The 19483-nt window shown below is 52.1% G+C and overlaps 1 protein-coding gene across 9 annotated transcripts in view; it reads left to right on the top strand.

The window, feature by feature from the left end:
• The window catches only part of Pnt (ETS transcription factor pointed), a 333486-nt gene that overhangs the window by 309504 nt on the left and 4499 nt on the right, over positions 1 to 19483 (top strand). For 7 of the 9 annotated variants that reach the window (XM_077707310.1, XM_077707309.1, XM_077707314.1 and 4 more), the window contains 3 exons: positions 10340 to 10516; positions 17674 to 17907; positions 18236 to 18598. In XM_077707310.1, the coding sequence (XP_077563436.1) occupies positions 10340 to 10516; positions 17674 to 17907; positions 18236 to 18598 (774 nt within the window). The remainder of the gene's footprint in view (positions 1 to 10339; positions 10517 to 17673; positions 17908 to 18235; positions 18599 to 19483) is intronic. The other 2 variants (XM_077707311.1, XM_077707315.1) reach the window with 2 other exon arrangements.

Raw genomic sequence — 19483 nt, 5'->3', positions numbered from 1 at the left:
GCTCGCTTGCGTGTATTAGGTAGTACTATATCTTTTGTGATGGCGATAGCACGTAGAGTGCTTGCTGCTCACTAACGATTTCCCCTCTCCCTGAGAGACCTTGTGGGCGGCGTCGTGAAATATTGCCGGGTATTTTCTTTTTTCTTTCCTTGTTTTTCGACCCCCATCGCGCGTCGTGTCGATTGTTTCGCTAATTGCCCGCACGTGGTGTATTTTCTTTTCTTCTTGTTGCGAGCCTTAGTATATTTACCCTTGATAGGGGGAGACTCTTGTGAGAAAGGCGTTAGATTTGTTCGTCGCTTAGCGCCGCGGCCTTGTATTGCCCGGCAGCGTATTGTGGTGCTTAGGTTCTCGGGCAAGAAGGGCCGAACGAATTCGTGTATTCGCGTTTGAAGAGAGAGAGTACCACTTAACGTGGATTTCAGCGCAGGTGGTTAGTTCGCTCCGAAATCACAGCTATGCGATTAATACCCAGCGTGTTTGGAAGTAATCTGAAATCGTCTGGCAACTGGAAGTGTGTAGGGCTCCAAATTTGTTTAAAATTTTTCATCAACGGCTGGTTATGTACTCAGGAGCATACGTACACATCGACATCGAACGCCATCGAAGAGACTAGTACATAAGAATGACCTACGTGGTTCGGACCTGTACGGACGCCGCCTCAGCTGGTATAGAACCCATGGTTCGCTCGACGCCCTCCCATGGCTGGTTACCGCAGTATTTCATGATCCACGGTTTACTGTCTACTTATTATGCAATTAATCTTGGTATAAAACGGACGATCCGTTTCCCCACAATTTAGAATACGAGGTAGGGCATATGGGTCGCCTACTTCGTCTCCAGTCCAAGGTACCGCGAATAACGTAGTTGCAAAATTGCAATGAATGCATCGAAACGCGTTGATTAGGTCGCCGAAGAGCGCTTATGGGAGCGTGTGTAGGGAGGGGTTTGTGGCCTGAGAAAAAAAAAAAAAAAAGAGGGTCGTCTGTGGAGAGAAGAAACGGAAAACAAAAGGCGTGCCCCGTTTACTGCGGGCAAAAGAGAAGTTTGCGACATCGAGAAATAATCATGCAAGGCAAATAGAAAACCAGAGAGAAAAATGGAGGGAAACAATAAAGGGGGCAGAAATAAGCCGACCCATGCAGCCCGCGTGGGTGCGCGAGACAACAAAAAGGGAAAGAACGACGGGAAAGAAAGAAAGCAAAAAGAAAAGAGCGGCACGAACGCGTCGAAACAAGGCAGCCATCCGAGCGTGGCACCCCTCCGCCCGGTCCCGCTGAGCCAATGAGCAGCGGACCGGGCTGTTCCCGCGTGGGACCTTACCTGAATCCGCCATTCACGTCGACGCCGCGAGGGTCTCGCACGCCGCCGTCCTTCCAGCCGTCCGCCTCGCCGTCGGCGTCACCGCGACGACGTGCGCCTGCCACCTGGGTGTCCCGTCCTGTCCGCGCGTCGACGTCCGGGCTGTGGCTCTCTTTCAAGCCCGCCGCCACATTCCACAGGTCGCGCCACGTCAGCCACCCACACCCATCATCCACAGAGCAACTAGTCAGCAAGCTGTCATGGCTTCCAGTTCGTCGTCATTATCGGCCGAGCCATCACAATGGTCACTTTAACACAGCGTCCGGCCTGGTAGCCCTTGGATCGTTGCACTCTTCACGTGGGTGTAGCTTGGTCAGACCTAAACCGGGGTGATCTGACCAAACGTTCTTGACAAAGACGTCTGCGTACTGGCTCTGTTGACATCACGGCACCAAACGGCTGCGGAACTCTTCGAACGGACTTCGCTGCCCTTGGAAAGAGCACGTCCGTCCAGGAGTGGGAACTCTGTGCGCCACGAGAGAAGACGCAGCTGCCAGCACTGCCACCCGTCGAAGGGATGCCGATCTCACAATCCGCGTGTAGATAGAGCCACCTTTGCGGCGGACTTGCCTTTCCGTCTCCTCCTGGAGGTCCCCGATCGAAGAAGGCGGCCCGTGGACCCCTTGGCGGCAAGCTGGGTGATTCGGCGCTGCTGCGCTCGCTACTTCTCCAGAGCCCCGTGTCGTCGTGCAAGCGGTCCGCAGCCGACTGTGCTTCTGGCGTCCTTCCCGGGCGCATCCTGGCTCCGCCGCATCCGACGACCCCGGGTGCCATAATAGCGACGTTCTGCCAACTTCCGACCGGCAGCCCCAAGCTCTTCCTCCCGGCCGCCGCCAGACTGCGTAAGTCGCCATCCGCCCCCGCGTCCGCATCCTCCCTGGCATCCACAGGCGACGACGTCGGCCAACAAACAAAAGCGGGCCGGCTTTCCGTTTTCCTGTGCGAGGGACCTTTTTAATCGGTTCCGTCGACTAGCCGCTTTTGTTCGATTCCAGCAGCCCGCCCCGGGGGGGAGTCTTCCGCTGCCGGCGTGCGTCGGCGCGACTGGCGTCGTCGCTTCGCGATCGCTTTCGCTCCGCCCTTCTTTGATTCAGAAGCCGACGATTGTATACCGTTCTGAAAGTGTAGTTGGGGTGCATCAAATGGCCGACCCGCTTGAAGATGTAGGCACTTACTGCGAAGGCATTCGAGGGGCGTGCTTCAACATTTGTACGGTACATGCGTTTTTACAGTAATGGCTCTTGCGATGAGAGGACGTGCACTCGCCAGCTCTTTCTGATGTTAGGGAACGGCTAGCTACCCCTTGCTGCGGGTGTTAGTTGACGTCGGTTATATCAAATTACTTATCTCAAGCCAGGGAAATTGTTCACTGTGATTGTCCAGCTGCTTCGATGCTGACTCTATACCAAGTTCGCGAACATTTATTTGGTAACCCATACATCAAAGCTTACGGTTTCACCTTACCACCTTGGCGTCGTGATTTAGAGACGGACTTGGTGTGCATTCTGTACCTTAGCGGGAACGTCGACAGGGACAGAGAAACTCTGAATGGGGACATATTCGCGTGCTTTATTCTGCGGGTACTACGTCGTTATCACCACTCTTATTCCATATCGATGCCAAAGCTCTTTGCTGCTATTAACGAGGCAGTAGATTCGGATTGCATAGCCACTGTAGTGTTACAGATAAGGCAATCTAGAATTACAAGTTCACGAGAGATCATTCCCAGATTGTCTTGAAGCGATGCAAGCATTATATACTTACTCAGTCTCGTAAATGGTATACTCGCTAATGTAAATGGTAGTCACTAGCACTAAAAGTAAACGGTAGTCACTAGTACTCATCATTTGGAGCAAAGGGAATCCTTGCGGTATCAGTTTATTTCTGGGAACGTCCCACGTCGGGAGAGAGAGAGGCCGACGTTCACCACCGCTTTTTTCAACGGCGTTTGTAACGGAATAAATTAAAACGAATTTTGACTTACTGGATATCTTTGGCGGCAAGCCGGAATTTAATTAGCTTATTGTTGCTGCATCAGGTCAAATTATATGTCTCCTTTTCACAGCCGAATATTTTGCCGCTGGGCCGGCGACGATCACAGCGCCATTCCTATGTATCGGCGGATATCTCAAACTATACCCCTGCGGTTCGGTTTGCACTCATTTACGAATTAACGCTTTCTGCACCCTGCTTTCGAATGCTTCTCCATTTATACTCGGCGGATTGTTTCAGCTAGAAAAATAATGAACGCCGGCAATGCGTCTGTTTTCCTTATTTAATACACATCTTCAGGTGGTATTGTGCTCTTATGCTCAAACTCAGATATGCCTGCGCCTACTTTTTAACAACGTCAAAAAGCTGACATGTGAACCACTTCCGCGACACTTATGCTCAAGCGCAGTTTCGTAAAGCTGTAACATTATTTTCACTTTGTAGGCGCATCTTGTAGTTCGCGGCAAGAGCTTAAAGCGGCCTTTAAAAAGATCTATGCTAGAAAGTCGACCCGCCAGTGATTTTGAAACGTCCCTTCGGACGCTGAAAAGCAAACGTAAGGTAGGGCATTGAGATATTTTTCAGCAATGGTTGTCTGGATTTATTGGAGCATCTTTAGGCGTGCGCTTAGAACAGCCCACTGTGGCGACGCCCAGACTCCTTCTGTTTCAAAGGGGTATGCGCGGTTTGTCAATCATTGGGATGTAATGTAGAACTGGTATTAACGGCCATACGAATGTATCGTCTGACTAGCGCATTAAACGGCGCCATTTGCCCTTTTTCCGAGCGTGGGGAGTCGACATCATCGGGTCGTGAACGCGGTTGCCAGGTGACCTGTGACAGTCCGGAAATGGACCAAATAGAGCCGCGCGCCGCAAACAGCCACAAGTGCAGTCGCGGTCTCTCCGATAGGCTGCCGGGTGTCGTAGTGCACGGCGCGGATTGCGCGCGTCTGTGCGCCCGGTGCGGCTCTGCGAATGCTCGGCGGCGAAATCGGACTACATACACTGCGGCGCTGACACAAATCGGCGCGGCTGCGCATTGGACGGTGGCTGAGGTATTGTTCCTGCTCACTCACTTACTTCCTTTCTTCTTGGTTTTTTTTTATCTGTTGGTACCAGTTAGCCGCGTTGTTTGTCGGACCCGGTAAGGTCGCGAGGTGGTTGACGGAGGTGAGGGTTGATAAAAACGCCTCGCGCATGTGCAATCTCCGGAAGAGCGAGCAGCGAACCTAACGTGGGCGTCGTAAACATAAGTCGCATTCTCGTTGAGTTTCCGTCTCCTGCGGGGCGTGTTTTTATTTTCTTTTGTCGTGAAGCCGTCAAGTGTTGGTTGTTGATCAGTTCATTAGGCAACCGACTTGGATGCATATCGATGTTCATTGTTATAGCGGGGGCACGCTAATTTTTACATGCTCTTTAAAACGCAATAGTATATATCTGATAGCAGGCGCAAAGTTATTCTGTCCCCGAAGTTGTGTCCGTTCGCTGTGCACGCTGATAGAAATGCGCTAAAATAAAGCGAGTGTGTACGGCCTTGTAAGTTTAGGGCACTGAATTTGAAACTTGATAAACTGCCTTTGACGTGCGATGCGGCGTTCTCGACCGAGGTTTGGAAATTCGCGTCGGCTGGATAGAGCCACCCGCGACAAATTGTGAACTTCAACTCCATGTTTTAGCATCCACCGACTTCAAGCTCACCGCTCTCTACTCGATCTCCTTGCGTTGCTCGAATCTATTCCTTCCCACCTAATTTGCTTTCTTTAATCGAGTTAATTGCCTTCCTCTACTCCCAGTCCCGTCAGTTTTCAATGCACCGTCAAATGACGTCACCCTTTCGAAACTTAGTTTTTTTCGCGCTCACCAGATTTAATTCTGATGAGAAGACAAAATGAACTGACGGCATCCGCCGACTACGGCATCTATTCCTTCCTGTCTAAAATTAGCGTGAAACGGGCGAGTGTTGGCAACAAAGTGTTCCCGACGTTCAGTGCACTTTGACGGAGGCACTGAACCGCTCCTTTAACGAGCAATATAACGAGCGCGCTATCGGTCCAATGGCGCCGTATACCGAAGTTCCTTGCTCCGCCAGTGATAGGCGCCACTTGCGAACCCGCGGCGCCAGTGAGTCTGACATCTTTGTCTATGCATCTTCGTTTTACGCCCCGCAATAGAAAGAGCTCGTGCTCCCATGATTAGTCTGGAGGGGAAAAAAGCGCGTCTTTTTGAAGAGAAATCTTTTCCGCGAAACTTTCGGCAAATGTCGCTACTGGCCGGGCAGGGCCCTCTCGTATTGCAGCCAAGTTTCGACAGCGGGAATTCCCATCGGCTGCACCAGATCTTTTCGTCTCTCCCCGCGGCGGACGATTGCGAGTAAGACGAGAGAGAGAGAGAGAGAGAGAGAGAGAGAGAGAGAGAGAGAGAGAGAGCTGTGATACAAAAGAAACGACGCGTGTGGTAGTCCTCGGACAGGGGGATAACATTAGCGCGTTGCAATTGATTGTACATTACAAGTGTAGGTGCGATTACATGGGTAATACGCAACGACGTAGTCCACGCGCTCGCTTCATGGTCGGGCCGCCACCCGAGTACAGCAAAGAACGAGGGCGCTGAACATTTGGCGCGGTGGTCGCGGGGAAGTTTTAAAAGCTAGTCACCACTTAGTAACTTCCGCTCTCCCGTGCTCCGTGGAAGGTTCCAACGCCGATAACGGTCTAGCTAATTTCCCTTTCAACGTAAAGAAGCTTAAGCACTTTTACGAGGGGAACAAGGAGAGGCGAGAAAGAGGGGCCTGCTCTAAAGGCGATGCCTTTGCGTGAGATGCTGGAAATCTAGGTTGTTCGTGGATGGGTTCACATATACAGTCGTAAATCGTCTTCGTTTGTCGATGCGACGTAGCGGACGCGACTGTTCCTTGAAGCTGCGCGTGGAGACTTTCTGCGCGTGGAAACTCCTCGCCATACCGCATTTATTTCTGTAACCGTCCGCATTAATTACTGGTTAGGCAAAGAAAGTAGCCAGCCAAGTTGTTGCTCAATGCGCTCACCAAGGTAGCTTCGGGGCCCGCGCTTCCTGGCCACCGTCTGCCCGACAGTCCCCTCTACGTTAGTCATGGCCGGATACCTCGTGTCGCCAAGGGCGTTCGATAAGCGGGAGCGACTTGCTATTCTAAAATTAGCCCACACTGCTGGTAGATTGGGGTAATGGGGGGGGGGGGGGGGGGGGGGGGGGGGGGGCATCTTGCGACTACTCTGTCGTTGACTGCTTGGGAAAAGGGCGGGAAGGGGGCAGGCCCTGAAGATCCTGGTCCTTCTCGATCCGGGGTGAATGAATGCCGGTGACACACTGCTCATTCTTCTCACGCACGTGGTTTTCGCACCGTGGGAGACAGTGAGCTGCCGATGAGACGCCATGCAGTGAAACTGCACGCTAATCCGAGCTAGTGGCTGTACATATTGTATGTGTACGGCGGCGATCAACGCTTGGCTGCTTCCGCGGTCCGTTGGTGTCAGCACCTGCTCGCCTCCAGGCGCCGGTGACGCACGCATGCGTGAACTTGCTTCTGGAACTGGCTGTGCAGTTACACCTGAACTTGCTTCTGGGTCTGGCTGTTCAGTTATACCTGAACTTGCTTCTGAAACTGGCTGTGTAGTTATACCTGTAGTAGCGTTCGTGCATACCTCATCCTCGAGGCAAGAGTCTTAACTCGCCACCAGCCACTTAGTAAGGTAAGGCGCGTGAGACAAACACGGCGTCGGGGAACTTGCGCCAGTCTCGTCATTCCATTTATCTCGTTTCGTCCCTCTCAGCGCTTGTGCAGACAGCGTATGTGCCGTGTGGTTTGGTTCGACGCGTTTTCGTAATACAGCCAGCGCATTGGCGTGGCCTTCCAGGGGAGGGCACCTCATTAGCGCCTGGACCTGTCTACAGCGGAAACTAGCAAGGTTTGTTAGGGGAAAAAAAGCTTACGTGAATGCCCGTATAGTACGACCACATCATACCAAACTCAAGGTCAATTAGTAGATGCACGCACACGTGGCTGCTAAACAAATGACGGGGTACGCTAGCAGGTAATTTTATAATGGACGTCTTCGTTCTTTGGTCCTTGCAAGCCGAGTTATAGTTCTAGACATTTGCTCCTGATCTCGTGCCCTTGCGTTACTCCCACTGCATGATAGTGTTAGTTAGATCGTGTAATTTTAATGTCTCGTAGCTCAGGAATGACTTGAATAGGAAAAGTGCGTTTAACTTCAAGTTGTGCTGTGCAGAGGCATAATTTGAATCCTCTTTGTTCTTTAAACGGCGCTGATCTTTCGTTGGCATGGCCGCTTGTGGCGGTGGAAGTAGATAATGCAAACTGTCTTCTCGCGGTGTGTATGTGACTAAGGTTATGTGCGCGTGTTCTTCCCTGGATCGCAGAATTGAGAAAACCGTACGTACGCGAAGTAACTTCACTGTTTCTGCCATTTGAGTCGTGAAAAAAAAAAAGAGTGGGCACCGTTTGCTTTGTTTACTGCTTTTGGAATCAACGACCTGCGGCTTGTTCACATCTGCGACACACGCAACGACGTCCGGTTTCGCCGGAAATCGAAGCTGTGCACGTTGAAGTTCACCTCCGACCAAGGACATAAAAAAGGGCTTAGAAATATATATATGTACATAAAAACGGGTGAGGGAACAGTGAAAGGGGGCATAGCGGCGCTCTAAACGGCCCGCTATTTTATCTACATTTTCCAGACCAGTACTCTGCGAACACGTACGCGCTTTGAAATGCGTCGGCTGTTTCCCACACGTGCGGTTCGTTGAATGACCGGCAATTCATCGACCACTTCGTGCGCAGTTTTGAAGTCGTATAAAGCAGTGTTTGTGTCTGTACGGTATGCAATTGCAGAGGTACGCTGCCGTCTGCATCGACGTTTCCTTCGTTAAGGACGACACGTACTGACAGCTCCTGCTACAAAAAGGCAGCGTGGTTGGATTAATGGCTGCTCTTCTTCAGAGCTTCGCTGAAGCTGTTTGAAGTCCGCTCTAGCTATCGTTCGCGAATCGTCGCCCCACAGAAGCGAGTCCTGGGGGTGGCTTGCTATAACCATCGTTATAGCAAACGCGCTTAAATTTATTAGAGCAAAATCATACCCGATTTGACGTAACGTAGTTTATAACGAATTCAGTTTCCTGCTGTCCGTAGGACTTCGTTATAACGAGTATTTACTATATTTTCCAGCGCCTCGACACAAATTCTTGCCTGATAATGACTTTCTGGAAGCTCCTATAGCATTGATTATTGTCAGGTAATAACGTTATCAAAATTTCAAATCGGGGGCCATGTTTTCACAACGTCGTGTAACTCGTCGCAGTTAATGGGGGCGGCCCACCACACCGCCATCGTTGTCATATCAGGCATTCTGTTGCCAGCAAACTTTGAATGGGAACAACAGCGCCACTGCGACTTGTGTTGCTCCGATGATATTGTAGCAGTTACCACCTCCTCGAGCTTCGTAGAGTCTGACGACGTCAGGAAAACGTTTGTAGATTTCCGAACCCTTCGTTTTGTCTGCGGAGCCACGTTATTTCTGCAAGCCTCGCAGAAACGAGCCCGTTCGTAAATCTGCCCTGCTCTGTGTACGTAAACCACTGCCGATCTCTGAATAGTTCATCCAATCTCGCCTGATAATAAAAACCGAGTTATCAGATAGCGTTACGGCCACAGAAAGCGGGCTCTTTGTTTGGCCAGGCAGACAAGGCATATTGTTCGAGGGGGTAAAAAAAAAAAAGCCTAGAACTCGCGTGCTCGTGTATTACAAGGGGATGTAGCCCAGCGACCTGCTTTGAATGCTCGCTGGTAGGCAAAGAAATTGCCGGCCGCGGCCTCCGTCGCCTCCACCTGGAAATTATCCGCGTTCGAGTTTTCGCCATACCCTTGACCTGAACAGAGACTCTCGCATACAACGGCCGCGGGCGCAGCGGTTCGCCTCGGTGTATACCAGACCATTGTGGCAAAAGTAGTCACTGCTCCGTGCTTGTTCAGGTACTTTGTGCCTCCGCGGGAATTAATCGCTCGCAATCACTCCCTTTGCGTTGTTCTTGAAGGTCAGAGCGCGCACATCGCGACTACCAGAATTCCCACCGCATGGCACTGGAGGAACTCATGCGTGTTAAATTAGCTTACTGCGCTACTGCTGTGTACGCTGACATGCGAATGTTTCATGAGTGCAGGTGGTGACGTTGCGCTGAAAGAATCGCGCTTGGCGTGAGTTGTTCTTGTTTTGTAGGTTTCCCAAAGGAACGATTTTGTCTGTCTTTGCGGGGTGGGGGTGGAAAGATGGTGGTTGCATTGTGCGACCAGATTGCTCGTTGCCCTTGAAACACATTCGGTTTGCTGCGTTGATGCGATAATTTTGCACGTGAAGCGCATGGAAGAGTAGAGTAATTTTCCAAGCATAGCGCAGACTGGCAACTTCCACCAAGCGAATCCTTCGAAACATTCAAATCTCTCTGTTGCAAAGAGTTGGGACACAGCACTCCTTTCCAAACCCGGCTGTCGTTTGAATCTCTCTCTCTCTCTCTCTCTGTACACGCACGCGCACGTCGCCTGGCTTGCATCTACGCCCTTGCTGACGGAAAGCGACGCCATGTTACGGATAACGCAGTCACGGATAAAGCCGTCCGGATAACTCGGCGTCTGCTCCAGAGAAGTTTGTCTGGATCTAGCACTATGTCCTGTCATGAACAACGCACACCTTGTACACGCTCTCGCGTATCGGGGACAACTTCACTCGGGTTACACCAGCGCCCTCTATCGGCGGCTGGTGTAACTACGCAATTAACTATAGCGACATACCACGGACAACTTCGCGCCAGAACACAGAAACAAACGCATTCTATTGGTGGCACCTAACTCCACCGCTAAATGTGGTGACCGGGAGCGGTTAATAAGCACGCTGCTAAGTCCGGCTGGACCGCCACCGTCTTCTGCCCCGCTGCAGACGTGGAGAAGGAGTGCGCCTCGCTGGAGAACGTCCCTTCGAACCTGTACGAGTCCGTGTGTGTGCCCGGCCTGGACGAGTTCTTCCAACAGGGCGGAAGCTTCCCGATGCCGGAGCAGAAAGTCACGCCCGTCATGAATGGAGCCGCGGCGCCCACGACGCAAGCCTACATCGACGGTAAGCAGCACGCATCCCCTGTTCCGTGGCACGCTCGCCGCCCGGGATAACTTCTCTTCCCCTGGTATAATGGAGGCAGCCCGTTCACGCCTGCTGTGCATGTCGACGTCTTTAGTGCCCACCTTACACTCAAGGGCGTCCGTCCTTGGCACCCATAGGTCACAAATAGTGGGGCCTACTCGTTAACCGGGCCGAATCAGTCGTTCTATTAATCGAGGAAAGCATTATGGGCGACAAATGCAAATTAGCATGGCACGACATCCCCAGCACTGTCATAATGGGATACAACATCTGTGGAATGACCGTCCGGCCATTTCCGCCGAAGCCTCCTGCTTCGAATGAGTAAACACTCGAAGTAGTGCCACGGAACGTATACACCGTGAAGGCGGGGAGGGCGCTGAAGTGTCGTGAACGCCGCCTTCATTGCGTGTTCTTTACGGCGTGTAAGCTTCTCTTTTAGGCTGTTTGGAGGCTGCCGGCGAGCCCGTTCGAGCGCGTCCGGCGGATATGCATCCTGTAATCACTTCTAATTCACCATTTGGAACGGAAAAGCCGGAAACTGACTCGGAATGCCCCGGTCCGGCAGCCCCGCGAAGTTCCTCCGCGCGCGCTGAATCAGGGCAGCCACTTCCGCCGCTCCTAATTACGACGCAATCCCGCCGCTGTTTTGAAACAAATCCCCGGATGGGTGCCGTCGCCTACGCGGCCGACGAAAGGTCAGCGTGAAGAACACGCCAACAAAGGAAGAGTATGGCCAATATTGCGAAGCGGGAGCAGTTGCTCTTCTCCGTAACAAAGCAAAGGCGGAGCCCGCGTATCTTTCTGCAGCCGGCTTCCGCCGCTAATTACAGCTTCCGGTTCGAGCATGGGCTGCAGAGCGCGCACGCCCATCCCTCTTTAAATGTCTGGCCAATCGGAAATGGCCGGATTCGCGCGGTTGACACGCTGGAGTAGACATGGCTCAGGAGTCACAGCTCGCGAGTATGGTACGGACATTCGGCTCGCGGCGGCCGCCGCATCCGGATGCCACGCGTCGGTGTGGCCCGCGTTTCGGGCACCGCGTTTTTCGCGCCTTCGGAGTCGTCGACGCCCAAAAACCATAGGAGCAAGGTGTGGTCCATCCAGCGGGACGCGCGCTGTGCAACGGGACGAGGGGTAACGGGAGAGGGGGCTGTTCTCGTCTCACCTGTTGTTGCGCGCTCACGCACGCAATGGCGCGTTCTCGTCCCCACCGGAAACGCGCGTTCACCCTCCCTTTCTCGTTCTCTCGCCCTGTTTCTCTTGTACCCTGGGCCTGTAGTTCGCAGGTCGGCGCAGCATAGACGCATGTGGTGGAATGAATCTCTTTTGGGAGTGCGTATTCTCGGTGTCCTCCCCCCTCGCAGCGAACAACGACTTGCGTATGATGAGTATGAGACAGGAAAGGAAAGGAGAGTGAAAACGATTCCCTACATCCCAATTTTAAATCTCGCGCGCTGGTTAAAGCTTTTCCTGTTCACCTGGTCAAATGAAAAGCTCGCCAATTGTGGGATGGTATTGTTTAGTTTTTCTGGGTTGGGTAATGTACTTGTTGCTTTTCGAGCTCCGTTCGTGTCACCGACATTTCTGCCTGGTCATACCGATGTCACCCTCTCTCTCTCTTTCTCGCTGTTCCTGTTTGCACTCAGCCCAAGTCTGTGGCAGTTCGTCGCGTTTTGTGCGTCTAACGTCAGTTGCCCGTTGGCTTTTTTTTTTTTTTTTTTCGGTTGCCCTCCCGCCCCCTTTTTCCCTTTGCCGTCCGTTTTACCAATCTGCAAAAAAAGCGAAGCGGTTTCCGGCGGATGTTTGTGTTGGAGGCTAACGACGTCGCGCGCAAGTGCGGTTTTTTCCGAGCTTTCTGCCAGCTACGTTTGAACTTCGGTCGCCTACGAATCGACTGGGCGTCAATTATAGGCTTGTTTTAGCTGCTTATGTTCATGGCGTGTTGCATTATATGGTCGCTGTGGGATACGACCGCATGTACGGCCTTTCGTGTCTGCGCTCCGAAGCACGGTACGAAGTCTTGCTGGTAAAGATCCAAGAAAATCATCTTTGATGCTGCGACTCCGCATAATCTGTAAAGATCAAATAAGCTGGTCCAGCACGTCCGTCGTTTCATTTCGTGCAATGCCAGCGCGACACCGATGCTCGTGCGTGACGTCATCGTGAAAAGTCCCGTTATCATGAGGCTAGTACTGCAAAACGAAACCTCTCCCATAGACCTCCAACCGCTCCTCTCCTGCGGTTCCCGAGCCCACTCTTTGCCTCGGAATTTTCTTGTTTCGTCACTCGGCAGCCACATTTCAATCTCCAATTGCCTCTGCCTTCGTTTGCGGAAGAATGTATCTTGATCCCTAGACGAGAGCAAGAGGAGCGCACTGCCCCTTGTCATCTGAGCGCAACGCGACGTCGGGTCGAGTTACGATTCCGGATGCACTAATCAGATTCTCATCCCGGACGTACGCCGTGAGGACCCTCCGGCGGTCGATTCGCGTCCGAGTGGGCTAGCCGTTCTCCCCCATCTCGAAACGCCGCTCATCGCTCTTGCCAGGGCGTAGAGACACGAGAACCGTGGTGCCATACAAGTGGGGAAAAAAGGAGACGAAGAAAGAAAATGCCAGGAACGCGAGATGCCGCGCGATGCTAGGACGAGCGCATTTTAGCACAAAGGCGCCTGATCCGAGATGAGCGGCGTGGCAGGCGGCGTTCCTGAGCTCTCTATCTCGCCATCGCCCGCGTGTGTGGCTCGTGCCGCGCCGAGGTTTTCCCACCACCACCGCCACGCCTGCATGACAAACAGGGGATTGGCGCCGATAGCGGTCGTGGTCGCCAAGTCGCGCGGCGCTGCTCTGTTGTCTCTTCGTCTTTTTTAAACATTTTTTCTTTTCCGTTGTGTGCCATGGCTCGCGTCGCGTTGGCACATACGTTGCCCATTCGTTTTTGCGGTGGACGCGCGCCGTCTCTGCTAGCGAGTTCGAGATAACGCACGCGATCCGCCTCGTTCTCCGCACCCGATAGAGCTGGAAGGGGCGGGATGTGTCTGAATACATCGAACGTTTCGGGAATACTTTGTAGTGGAGTGCCCGAAAGCGGGACTTTGTAAAGGATGGGGAATGAGCCTGTTTATTACGAGCACGTGTGTTTCGACTAGGAAGCGGCCAGAACGACATTTTCGAAACGTGAGCCACAATTTCGCCTTCGTTGGAAGCACCCGGCTGGTCGAACCCGTGCTGCAGTGGACCGCCAACTGAGCCAGCGCGCGGTGTCTCCTGGAGCGAGGAAAACCATTCCGGGCGGAAAAAAAGCACGCTTCGCGAGCAAATGATGTAATGTCCTTGCAGCATATGCGTTGTCCGCCGGCCTGGCAACGAAGTTAAAAACGATTTTCTTTTTAGCCTATAGCTAGAAGAATAGTGCATGTACGAGTTGGTCGGGCCTTTGGTTCTACTGCTTTTTGTCGGTTGCTGTGGGCGACCTTGTTGGCGGCGCGTCGTGTTCCCCCCTTTCTTCCACTTTCCAGTAGTAGCCCCTTTCCAATTCTATATCTTTTCTTGCTTTTCGGTACTCCAGCTTCCGGTAGTTCTTTCCGCAGGCAAACCTTCGAGTTGGGTTCTGCCTCTGAGTCATTTTTCTACTCACTTTCCCTTACGGGGTCAAAACAACAACAAAACAAACATGAGCGAAGTAGTTGCCCATTTCTCCTAAAACCCACGAGCATACTTACGGCTTGCAATCCGCGCCACATTGTCGTGGTGTGTTTGGAAGGCGCCTTCTGTCAGCTGTGTACGAAACGTATCGACCGTGATTGCCGCTTACGGAGGCTGTGATTTCTTCGAACATTCTTGGGTACATGGCGAGCGTCGTGCGTTGACGTCGCGTTCACTCAGAACTTCTGCTTGATCGGCAACCATTTCCTCGTAGGATTGCGTGTTTAAAGAATGTCTACGCCGGGAGTGGACGATTGCGTTCGGACGTCTCTTTCTTCCTTACATGGAAATAAAGGTTACGCTGAACACCGAACGTGACGTTTATCGCTCCGCTTTTTTCGAGCGGAACGTTTTTCGCAGACCATTCGTTCGTATACCTAAGGAAAATGATAGGCTTCTGTTACTCGGATCGTCTCCCGCGAATATATTTTCCGCGTGAGTGGTAAGCTCACCGGGGCCAGCCGCTTGCGTGCGCGATTGATATACCCGTCCGTTCTTCCGTGGTTTTCCGTAGGCGAGTGCGCTTTCTGGTATTTGCTGCGGTGACTCACTTGCAGCGGCATCGAATATAGCTGGATACACTGGCCAGCGTCGAATGGAAAATTAGTTTGATGGATAAAAAAATAGTCTGCTCTATTCTCTTCACGCGGGGAAGATGACAATTAGACAAGGATGGAGATAAGGTGGAACAAAATGCCTTAGTGCATGCACTATAAGTGCACAGATCTGAGCTCTAAGACAGTTTCGAGGTTCAGCTTCACCACAGCGCAGCAATGCATTCAGTCAACAGTGAAATTTCTCCGAATGGCGATGTCGAGCGTGGAACATTTGACTCGAAAGTTCCGTCTGCGCTGTGGCATACCGTAATGCAAGCATGGCGTTCGGCATTGCGCGGTGCCACGGCGCCGATCACATGTCTTCAGGTGAAGTGGTATCGCTGACGTTCGCCGGATTGGATTTTTTTTTTTTTGGTGGCAGTCGAAGCTGGATCTCAAGTTTGCCTTAGAGTGTGTTCATAACGGACTTGTTTATATTCTTACGGCTGCATTACAGCGCTATCGCGTTAAAAGACGATGTAGTTATCCGGCGAAGTATTCAAAAGAACATTGTTGTGTGTCTCGCGGTGGCGGTATAAACGTTTTATTTGAGCTGAAGAAACGGAGACGGCTGAGCCGTTCCTATCTTGCGGGGCATCCTTAGTCGGGGAGCCCTAAACTTTCTTTTTTTCCTTCTGCACTTTTTCATGCTAAATGTTAGGCCTCTTCATTTCTTTAATCCTGTCGCTCCCACCGTCACGCATATAGCAACCACTGCAAACGCAACGGGCTGCTCCTCTGCCTCTGCGTGCTGCCCCGTGAATTTATCGGCGTCTGGGCACTTTTCCGCGCGTTTCTTCTTATTTCCCGGGCTCTAAATTAGCCGCGTCCGTTGTTCTTGGCGCCACTCTTAGCGCGCTCGTTTCCTCCCGCTTCGAGATCGCTGTCGGTCCAGTACAGCCGTCCCGCTAGCCACCTGTTGCTGCTCCCTTATAGCTGCACGAGGGGTCCATATTTCCGGTTTTTTGCGATGAAAGCGCCCAGCTTGTCGGACGCGGCCTGAGCGTCACATGCCGCCCGGCGGGCAGATCACTCCGTTGCTCACGCGCTAAGTTGGTTGCGTCTAACGTCCCGGTCTGCCCGTGATGGCGATTGTTTCAAAAAGTGGCCAGTATTGAGCCGTTTTCTGTCATTGCGTGCTTAGTTTAGTACTACAAGCTAGGGTAGGGTGACTGTCATAGGTGATGGACGAAGTTTTGGTCCGCATGCGCAGTTCTTTCAAGTCTACATCTAGTAATGTGTTTCAGGTGTTAAGGATTTGCTGCGTGGGGAATCTCTAAGTACAGTAGAAAAAAAAAAAAAAAAGAGCGCGGGGCTGCTGATAACCGACTCTTTCAGGTCGACGCCAGAACTGGGCCCGTTTTCCCGAACGCGATAAGTGTGGGAATAAGTTGACAACTAGGGCTTTAGCGCTGTCTAGGTAATAAGTCCTTTACCCGAAGCTGATACAAGCTCTTGGATAAGGTGGCGTTTACATCGGGTTTTCTGGGAACCGGCTTGTTTGCCGTGGGCGACTTGGACTTATTGGCGTCTTATTCGTAAGCCGGTACTTGATCGTCAACTTATGCGTACGGGCAAACGGGCCCTGGTGGCACAGATACTGACTCGCGAAGTTTAAACCCAATTGCGCATTTAACTTTCTCCGCAAAGAACGGCGCAGCGGAGTTTCCCCGCGCCGCAACCTCGAAAACGGTGCCTTTCGCGACCACAATTCCAGAGAATGTCGGTGCAGTGGACCGCGAGCATGTTTGTTGTGCCAGTGTGCTCGCACGAGCGCGTGCAGCCGGAGGCCCTCCTTTATGAAATTGATTGGCCCCACAATTGACCAATATGTCGCGAAAGACCCGCAAAGTCGGCGCTGCCTACTGTCCGACACAAGGGGCCCCCGCGTGGTCAGCGGCAACGGAGCGTGTGGCGCGGACCGCTTTTCTCCGGGGTCCTGCGTCGCTTGCTCGACCGAAGGGCACGCTACGCCTCCCGCGCCCAGAAAAGTACGGCCGTTGCGAAAGCGCCGCGCGCTCCCTTTGAAGAGCCTTGTCTGTTCGCCAGGGCCAGAGAGGGCGGTGGGAGCGACCCGCGTGCATAGGGCAGACAGTAAAAGGACTTGGGGGGCGGATCGGGGACCCGGGCTGTGCACCGCACGGTGCGCAATTGCGTTCCCTTTCGGCGCCATTGTAGCCCTCAATGAGCGGCGACATTAATTGGACGCATGCGCGACCGGGCTCTTTTGAAACTGCATGCGTCTGACTCGGCTTGACTTGTATACTCCCGGGACAATTTTCTTTGCTGGATATCTTTTATGTTCTCCCTTTTCGTTGGTCGTGGTGAAAAAAGATCGACTGCTTGCTAGATGGTCGAACCACGCCTAGCGGGATTCGTGCCTTAGGCCTAACGCGGATTCCCGATGTGCAAAGACATGTTCGGGACGCTTTTTGGCGTGGTTGAGGTTGGCTAGCTGCAGCGGTATCGTCTTTGTTGCGAATTACTAACAGCACTTGTGTTCTGAGTATATATGAAGCTCAGCCTGTAGCCAAGAGACTGTTTCATGTCAAGGCTTCATGCGTGTGGTTCACCATGCACCCTTCACCCTTCGTGTGTTTGTCCTTTATGAGCCATCGCAAGTGTCATGATTGGTTGCTGACGTAGTGCCTGTTCGCAAACTTTTTGTAGCCTTTGGGTGGCCCCAACACTTACACTTGTTCCAAGCCCGTGAGCCTTGTCGTAGATGCTCTTTATATCGTGTGAGTTGTACTGTTGTTCTCGTGCCTCTGGTTGTTGTCGGGGTGGGGACACAATGTAGCCATTAAAATATGCTCCACTTTCTTTCTTGGTTCAGGTGGCTACAACCACATAAGCGAGAGCCTTCACACACTGAACGACATGAACCAGGAGGAGATGGCACTCGGTGGCCACAACTCGTACGACGAGTCCCAAGAATACGGGCTGGAGACGCCACAGTCACACCCGCCCTACCTGGACTCGAGCCCCGAGTTCTACCCTTCGACGTCTGCCGTCGTGCACGAAACAAAGTTCCAGCCGGCCTACACGACTAGCAAAGAGTTTTCGAGGCGTGAGTATATTTTGGCATCCTCACCTGGGTTCTTCAACATCTAATTGCTAGTTCTGCAGTAAAAAAATGAACTACTTGCACATGTTTACAAAAATGTTGTTTGTCTCTTGCACAGTATTGACACAAGTTACTTTTCTTGGGATTTCATTCTGTGCGTGTCCTTTACTAGTCTCCTCTGTGCAGCATTTTCTTCTCAGCTGCCATTTCCTTGTAAGAATTTTCTCTAATCTTAGTTTTTTTGCTTAGTTATCCCTGAAGAGCTGTTATGATTTAGAAGCTCTGAGTGCCCTCTTACATTTCATTCCTTCGGCCCTTTTTCCACAAACAGCGAGGTACACGCATCATGACATGGGCCTTCCCGAACGCTACCCGGGGGCGCACCACTACGAGCCCCCTTTCCAGACGGTACCCACGGCTGTCCAAAGTGCTGCCGACCACTGGGCTGCTGCAGCAGCTCACCAGAACGGAGTGGCAGCGGCCGCTGCCGCGGCGGCAGCCGCAGCCGCAGCCAACGGAGGTGTGCATCCGTCTCACCATCACCACCACCCCTCGTCATTCGGCCCGCTACATGCACTTCGCGGAGAAGGTCCTCTCAGCCACCTGAGCCCTGGGGCACTTCAGCGCGCGCACCTGGGCGTCGGGGGCGACAGCAAACCTGTCATCCAAGCGGCCGTTTTAGCAGGTTATTCTGGTGTGTCCTTGGACTAACACTCACCGTTCTGCTTGCCCGTGGAAGCGATTACTGATGCCATTTGGTCACTGATTTGGTTTCTTCGCGCTCTTTGTTTTTTTGTGGTGGCGGTGGCTTTTAAACCTGGCTGCTCATCCACGAGAAGGGAAGCCCATCCACGTTGCAGCATTGATATTCGCTGTGTTTACCTATCTCTAGTGAAAAGTCGTTTTAAAAAGAGTACAAAATAAACGTTAGCACAGTAGGTGGGATTAGAATTAAAGGTTGATGAGCATTCACAGTACTACACCAGCAGCAAGCAGGGCAGTGTAGATTCCAGCCAGCCTTATACGAATCACATTTGCACTATTAGGACAGTTATTTCGACGCTCGTCACGCCGTTGCACTGGATCATGGTACAACATTGATATAGTCTTCTGCAAAGGTGTGCTGCAAATGCTACTGGGGCTTTCTTATTTTCACTTGCATGAATTCCTGATATCCTGCAAAAGGCTGAGACATGCTGCTGCTTGTAGCTTAGCGCTGTGGGTTGCTTTAAAACAGTGCACCTGGTATTGCATTCACAGAGACGTCGGTAGTTTTTGGTTAAACATTTATCGATGTCTGCTCTGATGCTTTTCAAATTTGTGGCAGGGCACATCATCACATTAGAAGGTTAGGAGGCTAGAAAATATTGGCATATGCCTTCCCTTCCAAAATAAATTTCGGAAGCATGGAAAAGAATGCATTGTTTTAGGGAAGGCATTGATTGGCTTGCAGACTGCTTCTGAGAGTACTGCCCTGGTGCACCATGTCAAGTAAATGCTTCCACAAATGGTCAATTTTTAGTTCTTGTATGTACATATCTGGGCTTGCTATTGGTTGGCTTTGGCTGGTCTGCAAACG

Source organism: Haemaphysalis longicornis, unplaced genomic scaffold, assembly GCF_048455015.1.
Source record: "Haemaphysalis longicornis isolate Haplotype H1 unplaced genomic scaffold, Haemaphysalis longicornis Haplotype H1 scaffold_4, whole genome shotgun sequence".
Taxonomy (NCBI): Eukaryota; Metazoa; Arthropoda; class Arachnida; order Ixodida; family Ixodidae; genus Haemaphysalis; species Haemaphysalis longicornis.
The sequence above is the reverse complement of the archived record's forward strand: the minus strand, read 5'-3'. Positions and strand labels throughout refer to the sequence as shown.